The following is a 20299-nucleotide window of genomic DNA, read 5'->3' as shown; positions in this document are numbered from 1 at the left end:
CCAGGAGCAAAATGACCAGAAACCTCAGCCTTTTATCAATATCTTATTTGAAAGTGATACAACTTTTGTTGTCTTCTGTGTCCCCATATCCCGTGTAATGTGTGTTATCTTTTTAATTGGTTGCCATAGGGCAATTAGGAAGGATATGTTCCAGATCTCTGTTATTAGGCCTATATATAGTACCTTGCTCACGCAGCATGTCCCGTATATCTAGCCGACAGGATATTCAAGCAAAACGTCCCTTTTATTTGTCGCTTTCAATAAGTAGACGGCTTGATTATGTTGTGTGAGTTGTTGGCCTATTGAAATTACAAATAAACTGCACATGCAGGGTAAGTACACAAACATTAATGGCAGATGTCATTTCAGCGCGTCTAAAGTCCTAGACAGAACTGACATTTGTCAATCACATACATGCATGTGGCACGGGTGGCACATATTTATCAGTTCCAGCACATGTTCAAATGATTCACTGCTTGCATGGCATATTAAAGTAATTTAATCAAATAAACGTCTTTAGCCATTCTGTAGGTACCAGGATTGCACTTTAGTGCGACCTTTCCTTATATAGTTGCCCACTTTATACAGAACTGAATGACGTACTGTTACAGAAATGTTGGTTAAACGTAAATTCAACACGGTTGCGATATGCATTATTGAACGCTACATATACCAATTAAGTTACATATACTAATATACATTTAACAATCGATGCAAAATTTTTTATAGAATGCCTCATTGAAAATATACACAGTGAGCATTTAGCTGAGTCAGTGTTCTTTGTCCCGAGACTCCAGTTAATAGACCATTAAATGTGACTTAAATCAGCGGGAGTAAATCGGCCATCATGTCAAAAAAAATCTAACAATTATGTGAAGGCTACTCCGAGCACAGAGATGTAACCTACACACTGTATTCAACGTATTTGTGATGAACTGAATATTATGTAGGTCACATTTTCAGGGAGTCGTGTCGTCTTCCGGGATGCGAGACACCTCCCTGAATCCTATTAGTCGGTGTTAGGTCATCCTCAGAAGTGGAATGTTGCACTGCTCTTAGGCTAGCACATTGCGTCACTGAATCTTTTATGATTTCTACGAGATCGGTGTCTATGGTAACGACTGAATACATGTATATATTTATGTGTATAGTTTATAGATGTCACATTCCAAACAGTCACAACCATGCCGTTAAGCGTTTACGAGTACATGGGACACGATCCCTTCTCATTTATGCAATCCGTATCCATGCGTTCTAGGACTGTCCAGTCAATTGCATTAGAAAATTGTTAAATTTTCTTTTTTTTTTTTTTTTTTTTTTTTTTTGGCGTAAATCATCAAAAAAAATTTTTAGAATATATGAAGAAGATAACACCTCAAAGGTATATTACACACGTTTTATCCAAAGAAAGCATGACCTATGATTGACAATTGCAAAGAATTCCTGCAACTGCTCACTCGACTTAATCCAAGCAAAAATAAAATGCGTAAAACGTGTGCAGTGTATTGAGTTTGTATTCCTTTAATTTGAAATTCGATGAAACTCGACAAAATAATGGCAGGTAAAGACAAAATATACGTTGTTACTGCCAGGAAAATTCTCTGTGCTTTATTTCTTGCCCAAGGTCTACCGTTTAAATTAACTGGTGCAGGGTACGTGCAACAGAGAATCCGCCCTCCATTAGATTCGTAAAAGTTAGGAGAAGCGTGATGCAGGAAGGGACTCGAATGTAGAAATAACGTAGAACCGGATTCTCTGTCTTTGGAGACTGTCTGGTACATGACTGGCTATATGCTTTGTATAACGCGATAACCCAATACAGCTGTTACTGGGTGAGACAATTGTGAAGGAAATTTTTCAAAAGTTATGTTAATCTAGAATTTGTTTTAGTCAGGAAACAAACTGGCAGTGAAATTAAGTAGAAACAAACGTAACAACAGAATCAAGTACGCGTAATGGCGGGCTTTGTTTGTCTACCGAAGAGCTGATACGTTGGACGCTGCGGTAACTCAATGTCTAGCTATGGTTGCATAATACAGCCCAGTCATTCTATCTATGCTTGTATTCAAACCGTCGAGACTGATAGATAGTCACATTTGAAAATTCTTGTAATACTTTGCGCGAAACTTTGTTCGAGGATAACAGTCAGCATGCATTATATTGATTAAATACATTTCAATAAATAGTACTTAAATATAAACATGTTATTAATTGCTAATTTAACCAAAATACTGGTAAGTCTTCAAGTTAAATGTTTGAAACGATTCATCAACAATTCATTTGTTTTTCAGTGATTGAATTAATATACTGTACGTTCAAGTGTTCGTTGAACCTTTCAGTAATCAGATAGGAATGACATGCTTACCATTGCATTTAAACGCAAACGAAAGGAATACATTGTCGCTCAATAAAACAAAATGCCTCTTTACAAGCTTGAGAGATTGCTGAGTCGTCACTAATAGGTGATGGTATATTTCATAAATAGATACCCGTTTCCTGTATACACCAATTGACACGGGAGCTACAATTTGAAAAACAGCGCATGATAATGATCGTTTCGAAAACCATTATACATGTATACTCCTCATGAACTCCTGGTGTCATTATGAATTGTCAATTTTAGATCTTAAGCATTCTGTCATGCATATACATTGCTTTGTATTCGTAGCATCAGTTGCCGCGGCAAGGGTCTGCTCAACACATTTTCGGTAATACTTGTTCAGTATTAATTGTTTATAGTATCATGTTATCAGGTTCCTATTACCTTTTCTCCTGTCCTTTATAAACCAGGTCGGCTTTACCATTTTCAATACAGACATATACATGGCAACACCCTGCATTCATGGCTATATTGCCTTTAAAACATTATTTATATATGTTTCATATTTATTGCTATCGATAGATATGAAACAAACACATCGGTTGACTCCAATGACCGCACAGAACGAGAATGAAAATGTTTGTTAAGAAGCTTATATGCTTTCTTGCATTTGTTAGAAACGCTCAAGGTACTGGTGATTTTTTTCTTTCATATTTTTTTCTGAAAGAGCATGAGACAAAATGTTAGCATGACTTAATTTTTTTATTTCATGAAACTTTTTGGGCTTCAAAGAATGCCAGAAACAGAAATTGAACATGAATATAATTAAGAGAACTATTTCAGAGGGGTCATTCGTTAAATCTGTCAGTTACAGGCTGAAGTCGAAAGAAGTGCGGTTACTTCTGAAAGAGATCTCATTCAAAAGGAAACTTCTTTTTGAAGCAATACACCAGAGATTGATTTCAAACACAGTGAAACACAGTGAAGCCAGAAATCGCATCCTTGCTCGGCGACGCAGTACATGGTAGCATTTAAGATATTCAAACCCGTGACATTCAGTAATGGAGTGTAACCAAAAACTGTGCACTCTTCGGGGCTGGCTGTCAAAAGTAATACCAGTAGTAAATGATTAAAGGCTATCAATAAAATACTTTTGACCTGCGATGTTGAATATATTCCTAGTACATGGGCAATAAATAAACAATGATCGTCAGTGTGATACCCATGTTATATGACAGCCATCAACGGAGCCCATTAAAAGGTGTCTGCTTAATAATTTTCTCTGCACCATGGATGCTAATGGCAGATTGGAGTAGAGCCGTAACAAAAGTATGGTACAAACCTAATCCAGAAATTTTTTTCTTTCTTTTTTTTTTTTTTTTTTTTTTTTTTTACAAACAAGAATGTACATATCCTTTTTTGTGTTTAGTTGTTCACCTTTAGAATTGTTTTTGTGTTTTGTTTTAAGATACGAATATTTATATATATATATCCTTCTAAGTGCAATGTATATCGTGATTTAAAGAAGCGAAGAATGAATGTGTGAATAGTATAGTGCGTGTGTGAAAGATAGAAATGATTAAATCAAACTCGACATGCAACATCTAAAAGCGCGCACTACCTAGAGGCAAAATTCCACATCAGACAACATCTGCTGATCTCATAACTTATCATAGTAAAATACATATATGAACAGGTATAAAACAAAAGAAATTATGAAAAGGCACTTGGAATCCTCAAAACTGAACTTAATTTATACGTTTCATAACTCTATGAATATATACATACTAGTATCTGTGTAAAGACTAAAAAGTCAAGACCCTCTGTTCATTGATTTCAGCAGCAAATAGAATAAAGAATATGGAATAAACAGCATCAAATCACAGCAAAAAATGGTACTCACAGATCATTTCAAAGTCATATTTCTTTTAAAAAATACGAGTCTTGTGGGCAGGGCTATCATTCGCACCTCAATTTCATTTAGATAAAAGCAACGTAGAATTGTAGAATGTCAGAGAAAAGTTTCACTTTTGCTTGCACTTATGCATAGCCAGTTGCATATACATGTATATCGCTCTTTTAAAATACATTGCATTCTATATGCACGATACCGCACAATGTGGGGCGCATTTAATGCGTTCTATTTTTAAACGCGCATGTCAACAAACTTGCACCCGATTGACCTCAATAAAATGGCGGACAGAGCCTTAGCACAAAAAAGAAGGCGCTAATCATTTATCAGTCAGAAACCGGTGTTTAAATGCGCAGCAGCTTAAAAGGGCCCATTTCTTATTGTTGATCTTGTAGATCCAGGTTTAAACGTTAAGGCAGTTTTTTTATTGAAGTAGCTAAAAAGTATAATTTAGTAAAACTGAACTTCGACACAATGCCTCCAACGAACCAGCCTGAACCATGGTTAACCTTAGATAAGAGGGTTGTACTTTGGAATGTAGGCCCTAATGTTGGAATGCGTAATCAATGACAAGTGAATGGTGCGTGTACAGCGCCTAGCCCCAATACATCCTTTCATATCACATATTATGATCATTGAAGCTTCAATCAATTGGTCGTTATGAATCATTAGGCTACATTTATATCGTACAAATGCCAATGTTTTTGCAGATGTAAACATATGATTAAAGAGAAAGGTGGATAATCAAAAATAAAAAATATGCTCTGAAAATAGGCCCTTTGACTTAGTACAAACGGATTGAATGAACCAACTTTTTTTCTTGAAATAGTGTGAAATCAAGTGAAAATCGAACTTGTAATTGATCACGCTAACACTGCATGCAAATAATTGGATCCACGATGATCAAAGGAGGCCAGAAAATTAGCAAGTCATGCTATGAGTATTTTGGTTTAAAAATGCGTATAAGGTAAAACATATAATCATAACAAGTAGCATTCAATTAGTTAATACCGGCGTATTTTCAAAACAGTTTGTTTACAATCGACCCGAATCGCTGCCTCACTTTGCGTGCTAATTACTATATTGGCGCTGGTATATATCTCATATCTAATTATCATATCTACATGCATATATCTCATATCTGTGACATCAACGACAATGGAGGTGCTAACTTTGCAACCACATATAAAAAGGGCAAAGGAGAAAGAGAGAGAGAGAGAGAGAGACGTAAAAATAATGGCTACCATGCACTAGCTAGGTTACCTCGATTTACTTCCTGGGTTTTTAAGTTTACGTGTTTCAAAACGTAGAGTAACCACAAACTCTTTGTCTCTAACGCAAACAATTGACCCAATAATTAACACCCTATTTCAATTGAAGATTACCAAACGGATTAGACACTACGATGTACAACGACTATCTGCAAAAAAGTTATTTTACTTCAGTTCAAATCATCTAAATTCATTTCTGCACTGGTGCTTATGTATTTATTACCTGGTGCATTGTTATATAATATGATTGTTACATTACACATTCTGCAAACGTACATTTCCCTATAATTATGTTACTATTTAAAAATAAAGGTTAACAATATAGTAAGGTGTAGAGAACAGCAGTAATAATAATAATAATAATAATAACTATTATTTTAATAATAACTATTATTATTATTATTATTACAGATTCTTCCGTGGTGTAACATTAAGCGAGTTCATAATTTTTATCATTTGATAGAAACGGAATATTTACATTGTGTTCAAATAAAAAAGGGTAAACGGCAATCCAATTTTAACTGAATATATTCTTGATGCGAAAGAACAGCAATATTTTTTCTTTTTTTTGAAAATCCATGATTCAGGTAAAATTCATTGAATTTGTTTCTAAAATGTGCGTGTGGCTATTATACGGTTGACACGAGAATATGTGAAATATTACATTCATTTTAGTTTTTTTCTCCTTTTTCTAGTGATGATATTGTAATCATTAATAGTAAATGTTGCGCATTTTCGATTCTTTTTCTAAAAATACCAGAAAAAGTAACTTTAGCCAGTAAATCAAGCGCTTATTGTGATTGTTTACACTAAAATGAATTGTGACACGTTTAAAACATTGCACCTTCATAAGTTGTTTTTTAAAAGCACCAAATTTAGAGGTCGTATACCAGAAAAGGTGACTTTTGCCACCATATCGAGCGCTTTTAACGACTTTTTTATTTAAATTACGTCATTGTGTCATGTCTTAAACATTTTAACTTCATTTGTTATTTTTAAATACAGCTAAATTTGAGGTAGTGCTTGGCTGATGAATGTGAAGAGAGATGGAAACGTTCTTGAAATGCATTTCAGTACCGTTTTTTTTTTTTCCTTTTTCTTTTTTTACGCAATGACTAAAGTTGATAATATATACGTGAAAGGTAACGAAAAAGAGGGCCGAATTTCGCTTTCGATGCTTTAATGCCCAACGCTAAGTGTACAAGACCCAAAACGTTGCTTAAAAAACCCGTTTAAAGAAAAGCATTTTTTGTCTCTTACCTTTTTAAATCCTCTACCGCATGGTTTAGAGTTCAGATGTTTGTGTTACTACTAAAGCAGTATAAAGGCTTGAACTAGAGTCAATATTTAAGCAAATCATTACCAAAAAGGGAACAAATACCGATAATGTCCTTTATAAAATAAAATGATAGCATTTTGTTGGTTGCTATAAGTATCAAACCAAATCTTTTGTGTCAGTATTATTGGAATTTCCACTCAGCTAACTCGACCGTTTTAAAATTGGATGATATATGGTTTTCTGTGTTAAAAATAAGAGGTAGTTTATTATGCAGAAGTTAAGTGAAAGCGGGTTTTGAGAGCGTAAATATATAATAAAAGTTTGAATTGAGTTTCTGTACATTTTGCTTATTGTAAGTATGATTACGTGATAAGAAATCGGCTGTGAATCAGTGCAGTACTGTTGCACCAGTGAAGGTTGCCAACTATTTAAAAATTCTTGGACACTTAGGCGGCCTTATGTGTGTTGAAAATACCCAGGCTAATGATTGTGATGGAAAGAGCTCATAAACTAACCATTGCAATATCATTTTATTTCAAAATAAGACTTTTATTGTACGGAAAGAGAGTGGTGTTTAGGACGCTGTGCTGTAATACGCATCACAATAGACCGCAATCTACCTGAGATGCGTACTGATTTGTTATTCATATAAACTCTGCTACATACCCTAACTGAGCAATATTTGCTCCCTTCCCCCAATCTAAAATAGTAGTTCGCCTACGGTGGGGTTATAAAAATGATGAAGGCACATAAAAGGCTTCCAGCATTATAACGTTATCGCACATTTAAACAAATATGAACATATGGTATTTGACAGTGCAAGAGAGTACAGGTATAACACCGACTGCATAGAAAGCTACAAATCAGTATAACGATTTAAATTCAGGCGTTATCAAGAATGTCGGGGTTATAATAATTGACCATAAACACCGATATACATTAACCGTGTTTGCGGGGTATGTAAAGACATTGTGTTCAATGACGTATCGTATAAGTTTACCGCCAACGCTTCTACCTGAGATGAGTACTGATTTGTTATTCATTGCCAATCTCAGCTACATACCCTAACTGAGCAATATTTGCTCACTTCCCCCAATCTAAAATAGTAGTTCGCCTACGGTGGGGTTATAAAAATGATGAAGGCACATAAAAGGCTCCCAGCATTATAACGTTAACGCGCATTTAAACAAATATGAACATATGGTATTTGACAGTGCAAGAGAGTACAGGTATAACACCGACTGCATAGAAAGCTACAAATCGGTATAACGATTTAAATTCAGGCGTAATCAAAAATGTTGGGGTTATCATAATGGACCATAAATACCGATACACATTAACCGTGTTTGCAAGGTAGGCAATGATAAAAACATTGTGTTCATTGTCGTATCATATAAGTTTACCGCCAACGCTGCCGGCTGCAGAATGCACCGTTTTATTTTGCTTACGGTTGGCCTCTTTGCAACCCCACAATTTGAAATGTGTGCACTATTTGTTTGGTATTATATTTTAAATGTAGATACTTCTGGCGCACACATAATGTTTATATCATTTATCAACATTAGTCAATGTTTATCATTAATATGCTTTATTGCTTTTTATTAATGGGACTTCCAATAAAAGTGGCCATCATCGGTCAATTTTCGAACATCACACTTGAGTTTGTTCCATTCTTTTAAATGACAGATCCTATTTCTTACATCAGCTTAGATCAAGGAGACATAAAGTGCTATAGGTCATACTGGTTGCAAGGCAATACTGTAAGCTACCGCGAAAGGTTTGCAGCGGTCTTGCACTTATCCAAAATGTCTTTAGGTGCGGGGCCCACTGTTATACTTTTCTACCACTCTTGAATAAGTGAAGCCATGTGCCAGAATTCTATGCTACAAGACAATAACTATAGGTACTCTCCACTACTTGCGGCAACGGTGATTTGAATTATTATATTTGGAATGTTCTTGCCCAAAGTGGATGGTTCAGAAACATGTTCATTGATCTACAAAGATTTTTACCTATCCAAAGAAAAAGAGATGTACATCTGTGTCATCACCTAGATCTTTAGTTGTGCAAAATACAAATATGTTACTACTTACTTTGACACTTTTACATCGATGTAAACCATTGTTTCTTACCTGTGTACTTAGTAGAGAGTGAAATGCGAGAAAAATCGAGGCGGGCAGGCTGGCGTTTTGCTGTGTTTTAAAATGAAAAGCTAAGCAAAGCTATGTCAGTTCCTAAGACAAAGCTGAGTAAAGACCTTAATGTATTGGAGCTAAATTCTGCTTAAACTGATTTTAAACGTTTTCTAACATTCTTTTCTTAAATGCAGAAAGGGGCGAAGTTTTGCTATCAGACTGTGATTGATTACACTTATATGACTTACAGTTTTCATTTTCAGTTTAAGTTTTTCATATATCTGTAAAGTGCCTGAGAATAAACACATTATCAATATGGCAAAAGATGGGTTATTCAAAAATCACCGATAAGCTACCAGTAAGAGGTGAGAAAAACTGCCGTTGTTATCCACAGTAAACAGTGCCATTGAGCACATAATCAAATTGCATGTACTAATATTATATATTAGTGACTTGGTAGAAAACCACCAATGAGCGAAATGCAGAGATTATTCAATGAATCTAACCAAATATGTCTGGTTTATCACAACGGACAATAAACACCATGATAAGACGTTATGGTCCTGGACATAACAACACTACCTACAATTCTCGGCTGCAGATTGTGCAGTTTTAGTTTGGGGTTGCACACGAAGCAATAGAACAATATTGCTCGCAAGACAATTCCTGTAAGCTGCAGCAACAGGTTTGCAGCTACCACGAAGCTCTTTACAATGCTTCTAGCTACAGAATGCACCGGTTTTACCCTTTATCAGGGCAGCAGATTAATTATATACACTTTCCTCTCTCACAATAGAAAATTGTGTCATGAATTAGCCAGAGGCAAATATGTGAATATTTAGTAAAATATCAATCTTTGACCCTGGTAAAGGGCACGCCATTTTTAGTATCTCACTGCAGTAGAGTATATGTGAAGCCACGGGTCAAAATTCTTAGTTACATGACAATTATATTGTGACAACTTTGCAGCAGAGGTTCCATAGTTTTTTTTATTGGGACATTCTTTATACAGTACGTTCGACTGATTTGTTCAGTGATCTACAAATAAGTTTCTAAACTAAAACAGGACAATTTATATCGTTCGCGTACTATAAATAATATATTTATCATCAAAATCTGATAGTGAGGAGAAAATAGGCAAATGACGACGACGCGCTTAGCCACACTCAAATTGTTAACCACTAAATATGACAGATATAATTGGATATAAATAACTATCAAGTTATTGTTAAAATTAGCTAACGTGATCATATGAGATTGGGGACATATTTTGTGCAGAACGGATAAAGATATAGCCTTCGTTCATCAAAAATTTACGACCATTGTCTTTTAAGTGCACCATGATTCGAGTTTTTATAACTGTTATTTTCCTTTCCTGTTACACACACCCTTCTGTAGGAACTTGTGATTTCGGGAAATATACACATTCTCGACTGACTAAACTTCAAGATACTTACAGTTTTGAGATAACTTGGAGCTCTAAAACTGCTGCATTTAAATGGGACCTTCTTGCTACATTTAATTCAGAAATAACATGGTTTGAGGTAAGTCTGCTTCTTTTACCCGTTCATATGGCCAGTCAATTAAAGCTGTTTTTACAACTAGTAAATACGTGTGTGATTCCAATTTTAGGCTGTTGGTCCTCTTTTTCTCAGCAATCACTTCAGAGAAAGCTCTACCAAACTGATATATATATATTGTGCGCATTCTTTCAAGAAAACCGGAACACGCACTCCCCCCATTCCCATCCACCCCCACCCTCTCTCTCCATATATATGAAGCTCGATAGATATGAACGCTCGGATATATATATATATATATATATATATATATATATATATATATATATCCAAGCGTTCCTATCTACAAGAGGCCAGCTGCTGCCATGCACAAGTTATAGCCTACATAGAACTAGCCAAAGATATCTGTAAATATTTAGTGAGAAATCAATCCGTGGTCTTGGTACAGGATGTGTGGCGTCGTATGTGTCTGCAAGCGGTGGGAATGAAGCGGTGGGAATGAAGGAAGAGGTGACCATGCAGAGACTTATATGTAACTTCTTTTCCAATTAAACATCATCGGCTAATCTTATAGTACTATTTCATTAGTTACTTGTATATGAGTCTTTCGTATTTTGTAACAGCAAGAGAAGTCCTGGGGTAGAGGTTGCTATTTAATAAAACTGTTTGAATACAAAACATCATCTATAGGATAGGATTTTATCTACCTCACCTCAATAGCAATAGCAAGTTGAGGGCAACAGAGGGATTAGATTGGGTTCTTGTGGTTAGAAACCGCAATCACACGATCTACGGGGATACTGCTTATTTAAAACTAAACTTGAACTTATTTGAACCGTCACTACTTGGCTGGAATCCCTCCTTTATAAATATCTTATTCTTTCAGATGTTAAATCCTTGTGATGTGTCAGAAAAACTTAACAAAACGACCTTCATTGTACGTGGCCGTTATTGGATGTCAGAGAAAAATGGATCGTTCATCTTAGGTTTAAAATGGAGAGGAAACGCTACAGAAATGTCCATCGAGTTATGCAAGGCCAAGTATACCTTAGATTTAGACATTCGAGAAAATACAATGGAATCTGTGAATGAAGGTGCGACTACTTTGATCTTCTTTTTTCCTTGCTCCTGCTTTGAAAAAAAAAATGGATTATCTTAAATCTGTCGCGTTTCATGTGACTCCAAAGATTACTAGGCTAATTTTGTCTTTTTTATCATGGGAATGGATTTCTTGCATTTGTATAGTATATGCACAATTACGTATTAAGTTAATTTAACTCCTAATTATCAAACCATTATTATACCACTTTAATTCAGAAACTATAAACATGTTTTTAAAAATGCCAGCACATACAAAAACACGTAAAATAATAATGATGATAATAATAACAGTATAATAAGGAGTTCTTAAAATATTCGTCTTGCGCTGTGTATAATGCAACAATTAAAACTTACAGTTCAATGTTCTAAATTATATTATCTTAAACTGCCAACTACAAGGAACAAGAACCTACTTGAGTGGGTTCAAGCTAGAAGCACTTAGATATGATGTCGCATTTTATTTATAATACAATTATTTGTGTAATCAATGTGTCAAAGGCAGATAACATATCTATTGTGATGTTGGGAAACTATACGCCTTCTAATTTAGAATTTAAGTAGAGAACTATGCATATTTAATATAAACATAAAGTCACATTTGCATGATTGCATATATTGCAGATTTTGCTCAATCGAAGTGCATTACTGGGGACGACATGAGAAAGGAATGGTGGGAATGCTCTCACCTTTGCAGGTGCCAGGGTATTGGGAATTACGTATGTGGACCAGACAGGTGAGAGAGCAACCAATTTAGTATTCTGGAAATTTCTTTGATGAACGAAACATTTGGATATACTGTATCTGCGTTTTCTGATGTTCATCACTTTGATGTACTGGTATATGTAAAGTAAAACGATAAATAATCGTATGTATGATTCGTAATCTAGTGGGTACTATTACAGGTCCTTTGTTATTTTTACATGCCTCAAAATGTGTTTGGCAAATGACTGACAACACATATGCATTTATACACAGCGAGTACATGTACATCTAGTAAATTCCGCGTCATTCAAAAACTGTGGAGTTCCCAGTGAATGGGTGGAGGTACAGGCAAGTGCCATATTCTTTAAATAATAAAGTAACCAAATTCTCACACATGGAGCGAATCACCAATAAACCATTCATAACACTAACGTGGAATTTATTTACATTTATTTCAGATGTGCGGCATATAATGATATGAAAGCCCTGAATACGTCGGCAGAGTGGACATCTTGGTGTCAGGTGATAAAACCAACACTCAGGGCGGACAACAGTGACCATTATTGTATTCGGCAGTTCTGCCAAGACTACGGGGTGGTATAGAAAGGGGCGTGGCTTTAATATATGGTATAGAAAGGGGCGTGGCTTTAATGTTGTGTAGGACGGGACATGCCTTCTAAGTGGTACCGAAGGACGTGGCTATGGGATGGTATTACAACCACCTTTTTGGATGCGATGCCGTAAAAGAGGCGTGGTAGCCGAGTTTAAAAAACGAACAAAAAATGGAATTGATTTTGTTTACTAAGTAGATATAGGAATATCTCTGTTTATTATATACCAGTTGGTAAGGGGGATAGTAAGGCTGGGTGAAACATATGGACCCTATTCATCGCCCATTGTAAAATAAAAAGAGACAAGAAGAAAGCGTTGTCTTAAAAAAATATCACAGACAATGTGAACAAGACGGGAACATTAAGCTAGCTTATGAAAAAAGACAATAGGACAAATATAGTTTTACATAAAATATCAACAAAAAATTAATCTAAGTTTTGCGTTTCTCAGCGCGCATGATTGTGTACAGGCAGTTCAGTCATACGAATGACAACGGATAGACTTGATACCGATCAATCAATCAATTGATCGATCAATTTTGATGCTGGTGCCATCTGTTACACTATTATATACATGTATTGTTGGTATATTATTCATTCAGATCATTGTTCTCATCTATAACCTCACCTGTTTCTTCTTCTGTGTTTTTTTTTTCAAATTTGTCATCAAAACTCTGTATACCAAATTGAAAATTGTTAGTGTCAGAGGATTATTAGTGTCAGTGAATTCATAAAATATACTGTACCTCGAAGTTAAGTGATTTCATTTTATGATTATTAAAAGTAAAAAAAAAATCATGGTCTGTTACAATTTACTCATTTGTCTGAATGTTCAGCATCATGTCATGGTTATAAGTACATTCTGAAAGCAACATTAAACCATGGCTTACAAATTAAAAATTTACTATCCAACTCGCATACTCACCACTTAAATAGGAGTTAATACATGTAGTTAAAGGAGGGGCGGTAGACGGAAATATATGTATACTTTTTTTCTCTGCAAGACAAACAGGCTTACCTGAAATGCACTTGATCATATATTTGTGAAAAAAGACAATGACACTTTTCGACTGATTTACGGAGACAAGAAACCCTTATCACTGTTTGTCTTTTTAATACCTGATCATACCTACCATTTTATATCTTCAATTTCTGCAACAATAGGACAATAACAACGAGTGGGCTGCTTGCTAGCGCATAGTGAAACAGAACAACTTCACAGTGCATCGGAACACAAAATATAATCCTTTGGCTGGCTTATGAGTTAAAATTACGTATCTCTATTAAATTTATTAACAAATATACCCCATATCATATCGGCGGAAATAACAGAGCGATTCGATAGGGCATTTAATTTTTCTTTGGTAGGATGAATGTTCAGTCGTCCCACAGGTATATTAATTACTAAACTTAAATTTAAGTTTTGGAATGACTTGATGCTGTGCTTGATTTGAATGACAACTGCCTAATGTAGAATTTTCACATTCACTCCTTAGTAAGCCTACACCTTTCTCCCCCCCCCCCCAAAAAAAAAAAAAGTACAAAAATCAGAACAACTATTATATCGTCTGAATTACAAAATCCCCACTAAAGTCTTTTCATTTTTTCAAAGAAGATTTGTCTATGTCTGCTATGAAATCCACTATTCAGATATGTGTGTTACACCATCTAGCACATTATAGACAAGATACGTGGGAGTGGCGTGATAAGGGTCGGGGGCGTGGCAAAATACTGCTTGCTGATTGGCTTATAGTTATCAGTGATTAGCAGGCAGCAGTAGGTCAAGGTTTATTGAAAGATTTGCAGATTTCACGCAGTAATCTACTATGTATATACATACATTGTAACTGCTTATACCGGAAAGCTCATGACATTTGAACGTTCAATCTTCGTCACTGCAGGTTACAATGCAAGACAATAACCATACACTCAAACACCTGCTGCAACCATGCTTCGAATAGTTCTACTTTGGATGTTACTGCTCAATTCATATAGTGCAGAAAGGTGTTCAATGATTTACAAAGATTTCCATCTGTCTAAAGAAAAAGAAACATACAACTGTGCGGTAACTTGGATCTCCGTTGTGACCGAATTTAGCTGGGACGCTAAAATAGTCTTCAGTTCGTCTGTGTCACATTTCAAGGTAAGGTTCCTTTACTATTAATGTCACATTGAACCGTCCTCCCATTCCTAAAAAAACATTTTGGAACGAACGTTGTTCTTAACTTAAATTTTAAATCTAAAATTTTGGGCTGTTTCAATTGAGGAGAATCTGACGTAGTCCGTTGTATGGACGTTATTATATGCCTAAAACATTAACCATTTTATGTTAATTTTATAGGTACACACTAAACAATTTTGTTCCCGTCATAAAACCTTGCACAAAAGCAACACAAACATAACCATGTATTTTTGTACATAAGGACAAAAACGCACACTAATGCCCAAATGTTTAACATGACGACGAAGGACATGACTGCATGCCAACAATAAACCACCAAGATATAATAATTGATGTTAATGAATATAAATAAAAATCTATCCATTGTCAAGTTAAGTGAAGTGACCATATGATAATGATGAGTAACGGTGCGCAGGAGGAATAGATAAAGTAGCCTCTCCTTAAACTAGAACGGCTTATTCGATCATTGCCTCATTAATGCACCACGATTCGAGTTTTTTTAATCGTTGGTTTATCCCATTCTTTTACACATCTTTCTGTTGGAGCTTGGCGGAATATGTACCGACTCTGAGGACTCTGAGGAAGTTCCATGACATATATAAATATGAGAAATCTTGGACATCTATAATTTGAATGGCACTTAATTGCTGAATGTAATTCAGAAGTATAGTGTTTTAAATTTAGTCTTTTTTCACCGTTCATCTGGCCTCGTCCATTTCAGCCAGTTCCGCTAGTATAACTATAAGTTTGTGCTCCTAGTTTTGGTTGCCTGTCCTCTGTTGTTTCAAGTGTGTAATTGTTCTTGTTAAATTTGTAAATATTGAATTCAAAGAAATTGGTATAGTATAATACACTCTCTCTCTCTCTCTCTCATGTAACCTTATGTGTGTTTGCGAAGCCGTAAATAATGGACAGGGAGAGAGTTGTTACTGTGCAGAAACAAAGAGATCTTTTCTCAAGCAGCGATGGTTAACGAAATACAGACTTTTTTGGTATCATATTGCGTGAATACAATTTCTAACTTATCTTTCAGATGCTAAATCCTTGCGATGTGTCGAAAACACTAAACAAAACGACCTTCATAGTGCACGGTCGTCATTGGATGTCAGAGAAAAATGGATCGTTCGTCTTAGGTTTAAACTGGAGAGGCAACGCTAAAACATTGTCAGTTACAATGTGCGGGTCAAAATATTCGTTACAGTTCTCAATACCGGAAAAAACAACGAATAAATTAAATGAAGGTAGGTCCGACCTTGGACATTATATTCGTAATTTTGCCCATGGTCTGACCAATGAGCTAAATTAAATATATCTGGTCGGGCCTTCTTACCCTGCTTTCTTACCCTGTTTTTAAAAATTGGAGTAACAACCGGACATACATGTATTATTTTCCTACCCCTTTGTAACCCTCAGACTCCTGGGGCAATCTACAATGTGTTGTCATAGTTTAACATATGTGGTCAATATCTCCAAGGTATTTAATTCTTTTTAGATTAAAATCAAAATTACCACTGTTATTGTTTCCCTTTAATTAAAAAAAACGTTAAATTGTCTAATTATTTTGAATGAGGATGCAATAATACTACATATTTTCATTTTATTTGAAAAATTCGGTTCTGAATAAGGAAAATTATAATCCCCCGTGTCACGGTCAATGATACATCAACAGATATCATATCTATTCTGGTGTTTGAATGAGTTGTTAGTCGTTCAAACTTGGGGGGGGGGAGAACAGTATAAATTTTGTGGAATCATATTGACCTATCCATATATTGCAGATTTTGCTCAATCCAAGTGCTTAACGTCAGAGGATATGAAAAAAGAATGGTGGGAATGCTCTCACCTTTGCAGGTGCCAGGGTATTGGGAATTACGTATGTGGACCAGACAGGTAGGTGGGAGAACAAACGATTTAGGATTTTGGAAATATCCCTGTTGAAAGAAAACTTTGGATATATTTGCGTCTTAAGTCATGAATATGAATAAGTTACGGGTATTTTGAACTCTTTAATATTAATCTTAAAGTTGTTAATTGTCGTATAAATGATCAGTCGTTAATAAACTAGCGGAAATCCTGTTTAGTTGCAACTAGGCTCTCGTTTTATTGGGGTAAGCATGTTTTGCCAAATGAATGTCAATTCACATTGATAAACAATCATGCAGCATTAGACTATATACCGGGGAATAATGGAAAAGGTCTTCTGGTGTTTATTGGGGGCTTCAAACTTTTAACTGTGATGTTATACCGATTTTTGAGCGCTTTGCTCTGCAAATAATGGGGAAATGTCAATAAATATTTGAGTTTTAATACTAAAAGGCACGAAAAGAATTATCAATGTACCATTACGTAACAACTCCATGAAAGTCATTTGGATCAGTGCCAATGATGATGGATCATTTGTTTAATTATTAACTGCTAGAGAACTGACCATCTAACTTATCTCAGCAAATATGTTCAAATTTGTTCGATGAACATATAATATGTTGCCCTTATAGTTTGTAGATGGCCTAAAGTGATAGTAAATAGACTAGGTTTGATATTAACATTATTCTTATATTTCTCTGTTTACTTTTTTTTAATATAAATTTCAATTCGTAGTATATATATAATTACCAGTTTTGCAGTGCATTTCCCACAAAATTACTCAAAGTTACATGGAAATTATATATTTCAGGTGTGCGGCATATAAAGATATGAAAGCCCTGAATACGTCGGCAGAGTGGACATCTTGGTGTCACGTGATAAAACCAACACTCAGGGTGGACAACAGTGACCATTATTGTATTCGGCAGTTCTGCCAAGACTATGGCGTGTTATAAAAAGGGGCGTGGCTTTAATGTGGCATAGAAAGGGGTGTGGCGTCCATGTGATGAAGGGCGAGACATCACTGATGCGGCTCTGAAAGAGAGGCTGAGGATTGGCAGGAAAAGGGCGAGACTTCGATATGATAATAGGGGTGTGACTATTTGATGGAAATAAAGTTGCATGGTTTCTATATGGTATAAAAACGTTTATATCTGTTGGGTTGTATACAACGATGCGAACACTTGTTGTGGCGTGGTTTGGGCATTTTTTTTTTTTTTTTTTTTTTTTGGGGGGGGGGGGTAATATATGAGTGAATGACCATATATTACGCCCATTGTAAAAGAAAAAACTCCTGGCTCTTTCAAAAACCACAACGCGCAGCGTAAAAAAAGACAAGACAATAGCGCCACCTTTCACCAAAATAAAACATATTAAGCATCTTACATCGATATTACGCCAAGGTGTTTCAGTCATACAAATGAAAACGGACTAGACAGCAATTCACTGTAATCGGGATATCCAAAAAGAGTTTAAAAAAAATTTCCTAAGACGGAAATATGCATCAACTTATGTTGTGAAAAGAAGGTGTATGGAATAATACTTTTTAAATGACATCGTCGATTTTACCAAACTTTGAAGTAAAACGCAATACTACTATGGCAATACCACTAACGCATTCAGGTGATCAACTTTGTGCTTTAAAAAGAGATTGACCACTGTATTAGTTTATGGGGAAATGACGTTTTTTTATAGATTTGAACAATACATCAGAAACAAATATCCCTTACAACCATATTTTGTACATATGATCATCTACAAAATAGAAAAGAATTTAAATAAACGGAATCACAATAAAAAGGTAAGTTAAACAACGGGAGTCGGGCGTTTTCTACTATGTCGGATAGAAGGATAAACTGTTTATTACCTGTTCATGATGTTTGCTACTTCACTTACAATGTGTGCTGATCGTAGTCTTGAGTAGTCGCAGTCTAGGGACGCCTCCTTGGGAAATTCAGGGTAGTGGGGAGGGGGGGGGGTTAATAAAATATAACTGAATTTGTATGTTTGCTGCCTTTCGGCATGTCATGTGGACAGGAAGCCATGTATGTATAGCACGCTTTCTATACAGATTCTTTAAGTTATAATGAAGTTTACATTACAAAAGAAAAAATAGAAAGAAACAAAAAAAGAAAGAAATAGAAAAATAGCAACGCTATTTGTAATTTGAAACATTTCCGTCGATTTACACCATGGATCTTACAATTATGTACTTCTGAAACCATAATCAAATCAGTCTGTGAAATGAATCATTGCAAATTATGATGTAAACACATTTCTGGTCTTATCTAGCGGAGGCACGAGAGCTAAAGTATCATCTTACAGGTGCAAATTAGCATTTATGTTTCGTGTTTCAGTGACATGTTCTTCTAAGCGGCTACCGTAGGCGTTACAAGGTTGATTTAAAGATATTTACCATCAGTTAAGTGACTGTAGTGGCGAATTTCCATTTTTAAGTATATCAAATTACATATTATGCCTCGTGGCTTAAAAGAATTGATGTTCTCATTTAACCCATTTTCGCGTGTTGTTATAAATGTTCCTGTCTCAGAGGAAGCCTTACATGTATGCTGCGCATTCAGTTGATAATCCATTACAGAGATTGGCCAGTACGGTACATGGGCTTCTTCTTGAGTCTTTCTCTTTTCTTGTTGGATAATTCTTTTATCTCAAACATGTGTGCATGATACACCTCTACAAAAATAGGTTTTCAGCGAGATGAAAATGCAAGGAAAGCGAATGACATTTCAACGATAACTAAAAAAAACGTATAGTTAAAGTGGATTTTAAAATTGAAATCACAATGAAGCAATTTCTGAGTAGTCCTGAAATTTTCAGGCAGACGCAAGGAAAACTTGTTAATTGTACCCTGATGTAGAAGGGGTGTCACAAGTGTAAGGGGAGGGGAAGTCAGGTTACCTTGTTTGACCTTTAGGAAAAAGACAAGAAAAAAAAATTCACACAAATTTGTGTCGAGTCATATCGATAGCACATCTGACAAGAAGAAATTATCTCTTGTTGAACAAAGAAGTTTTCACTGGCAACTTCTTCAACGTCCGCTCGCGGCATTAGCTGTAAACGATAAGCTACAACATAAATTCCAAACAAAAAATAAAGATGCCGAGATGAAAGATAAGGACTGGCTATGAATAGGAGACGTCGCACGAATTTAACGTGAGCGACAGAGAAATGCCTTGATTAGGTATTTTTATTTCTCTAACCGTCCAAGCACGTTTAAACTCCTATATCTTTATTAACTCTAGAAATTTTTAAAAACGGCCAATTTTCTGGAGAAAGCACCCCGGATTTGCTACAAATATTGCACGTCAGTTCATCACCCTACCGGTTAGTTACATTGTAGCAAGTCTAGGACAAATGCATTTTTACACCCTGCTTTGCTATT

At 35.5% G+C, this 20299-nt stretch overlaps 2 protein-coding genes across 2 annotated transcripts; both read left to right on the top strand.

The window, feature by feature from the left end:
* Nucleotides 1–11327: 11327 nt before the first annotated feature.
* On the top strand, nt 11328–13656 carry LOC147763145 (uncharacterized). Its single transcript, XM_087009764.1, has 3 exons — nt 11328–11531; nt 12160–12271; nt 12699–13656. Exons 1-3 carry the CDS (start codon nt 11393–11395, stop codon nt 12841–12843), a joined length of 396 nt encoding a protein of 131 aa, XP_086865890.1. The 5' UTR covers nt 11328–11392; the 3' UTR covers nt 12844–13656.
* An 848-nt stretch (nt 13657–14504) lies between these two features.
* LOC147763144 (uncharacterized) lies at nt 14505–18095 on the top strand. The gene is made up of 4 exons (XM_087009851.1): nt 14505–14994; nt 16067–16274; nt 16812–16923; nt 17708–18095. The coding sequence occupies exons 1-4, from the start codon at nt 14800–14802 to the stop codon at nt 17850–17852; spliced, it is 660 nt and encodes a 219-aa protein (XP_086865977.1). The 5' UTR covers nt 14505–14799; the 3' UTR covers nt 17853–18095.
* The last annotated feature ends 2204 nt before the right edge of the window (nt 18096–20299 follow it).

This window comes from Lingula anatina, chromosome 3 (assembly GCF_051362555.1).
Source record: "Lingula anatina isolate TDL-2025a chromosome 3, LinAna3.0, whole genome shotgun sequence".
Classification (NCBI taxonomy): domain Eukaryota; kingdom Metazoa; phylum Brachiopoda; class Lingulata; order Lingulida; family Lingulidae; genus Lingula; species Lingula anatina.
Note: the sequence above shows the minus strand (reverse complement) of the source record. Positions and strands in the feature narration are given on the sequence as shown.

Excerpts from the sequence above, each read along its gene's own strand:
- LOC147763145 (XM_087009764.1), top strand. The coding sequence starts at position 11,393 with ATGTCAGAGAAAAATGGATCGTTCATCTTAGGTTTAAAATGGAGAGGA. Across the intron at positions 11,532-12,159 it reads AATGGAATCTGTGAATGAAG|ATTTTGCTCAATCGAAGTGC; the intron begins GTGCGACTACTT and ends CATATATTGCAG. Across the intron at positions 12,272-12,698 it reads TACGTATGTGGACCAGACAG|ATGTGCGGCATATAATGATA; the intron begins GTGAGAGAGCAA and ends CATTTATTTCAG.
- LOC147763144 (XM_087009851.1), top strand. The coding sequence starts at position 14,800 with ATGCTTCGAATAGTTCTACTTTGGATGTTACTGCTCAATTCATATAGT. Across the intron at positions 14,995-16,066 it reads CGTCTGTGTCACATTTCAAG|ATGCTAAATCCTTGCGATGT; the intron begins GTAAGGTTCCTT and ends CTTATCTTTCAG. Across the intron at positions 16,924-17,707 it reads TACGTATGTGGACCAGACAG|GTGTGCGGCATATAAAGATA; the intron begins GTAGGTGGGAGA and ends TATATATTTCAG.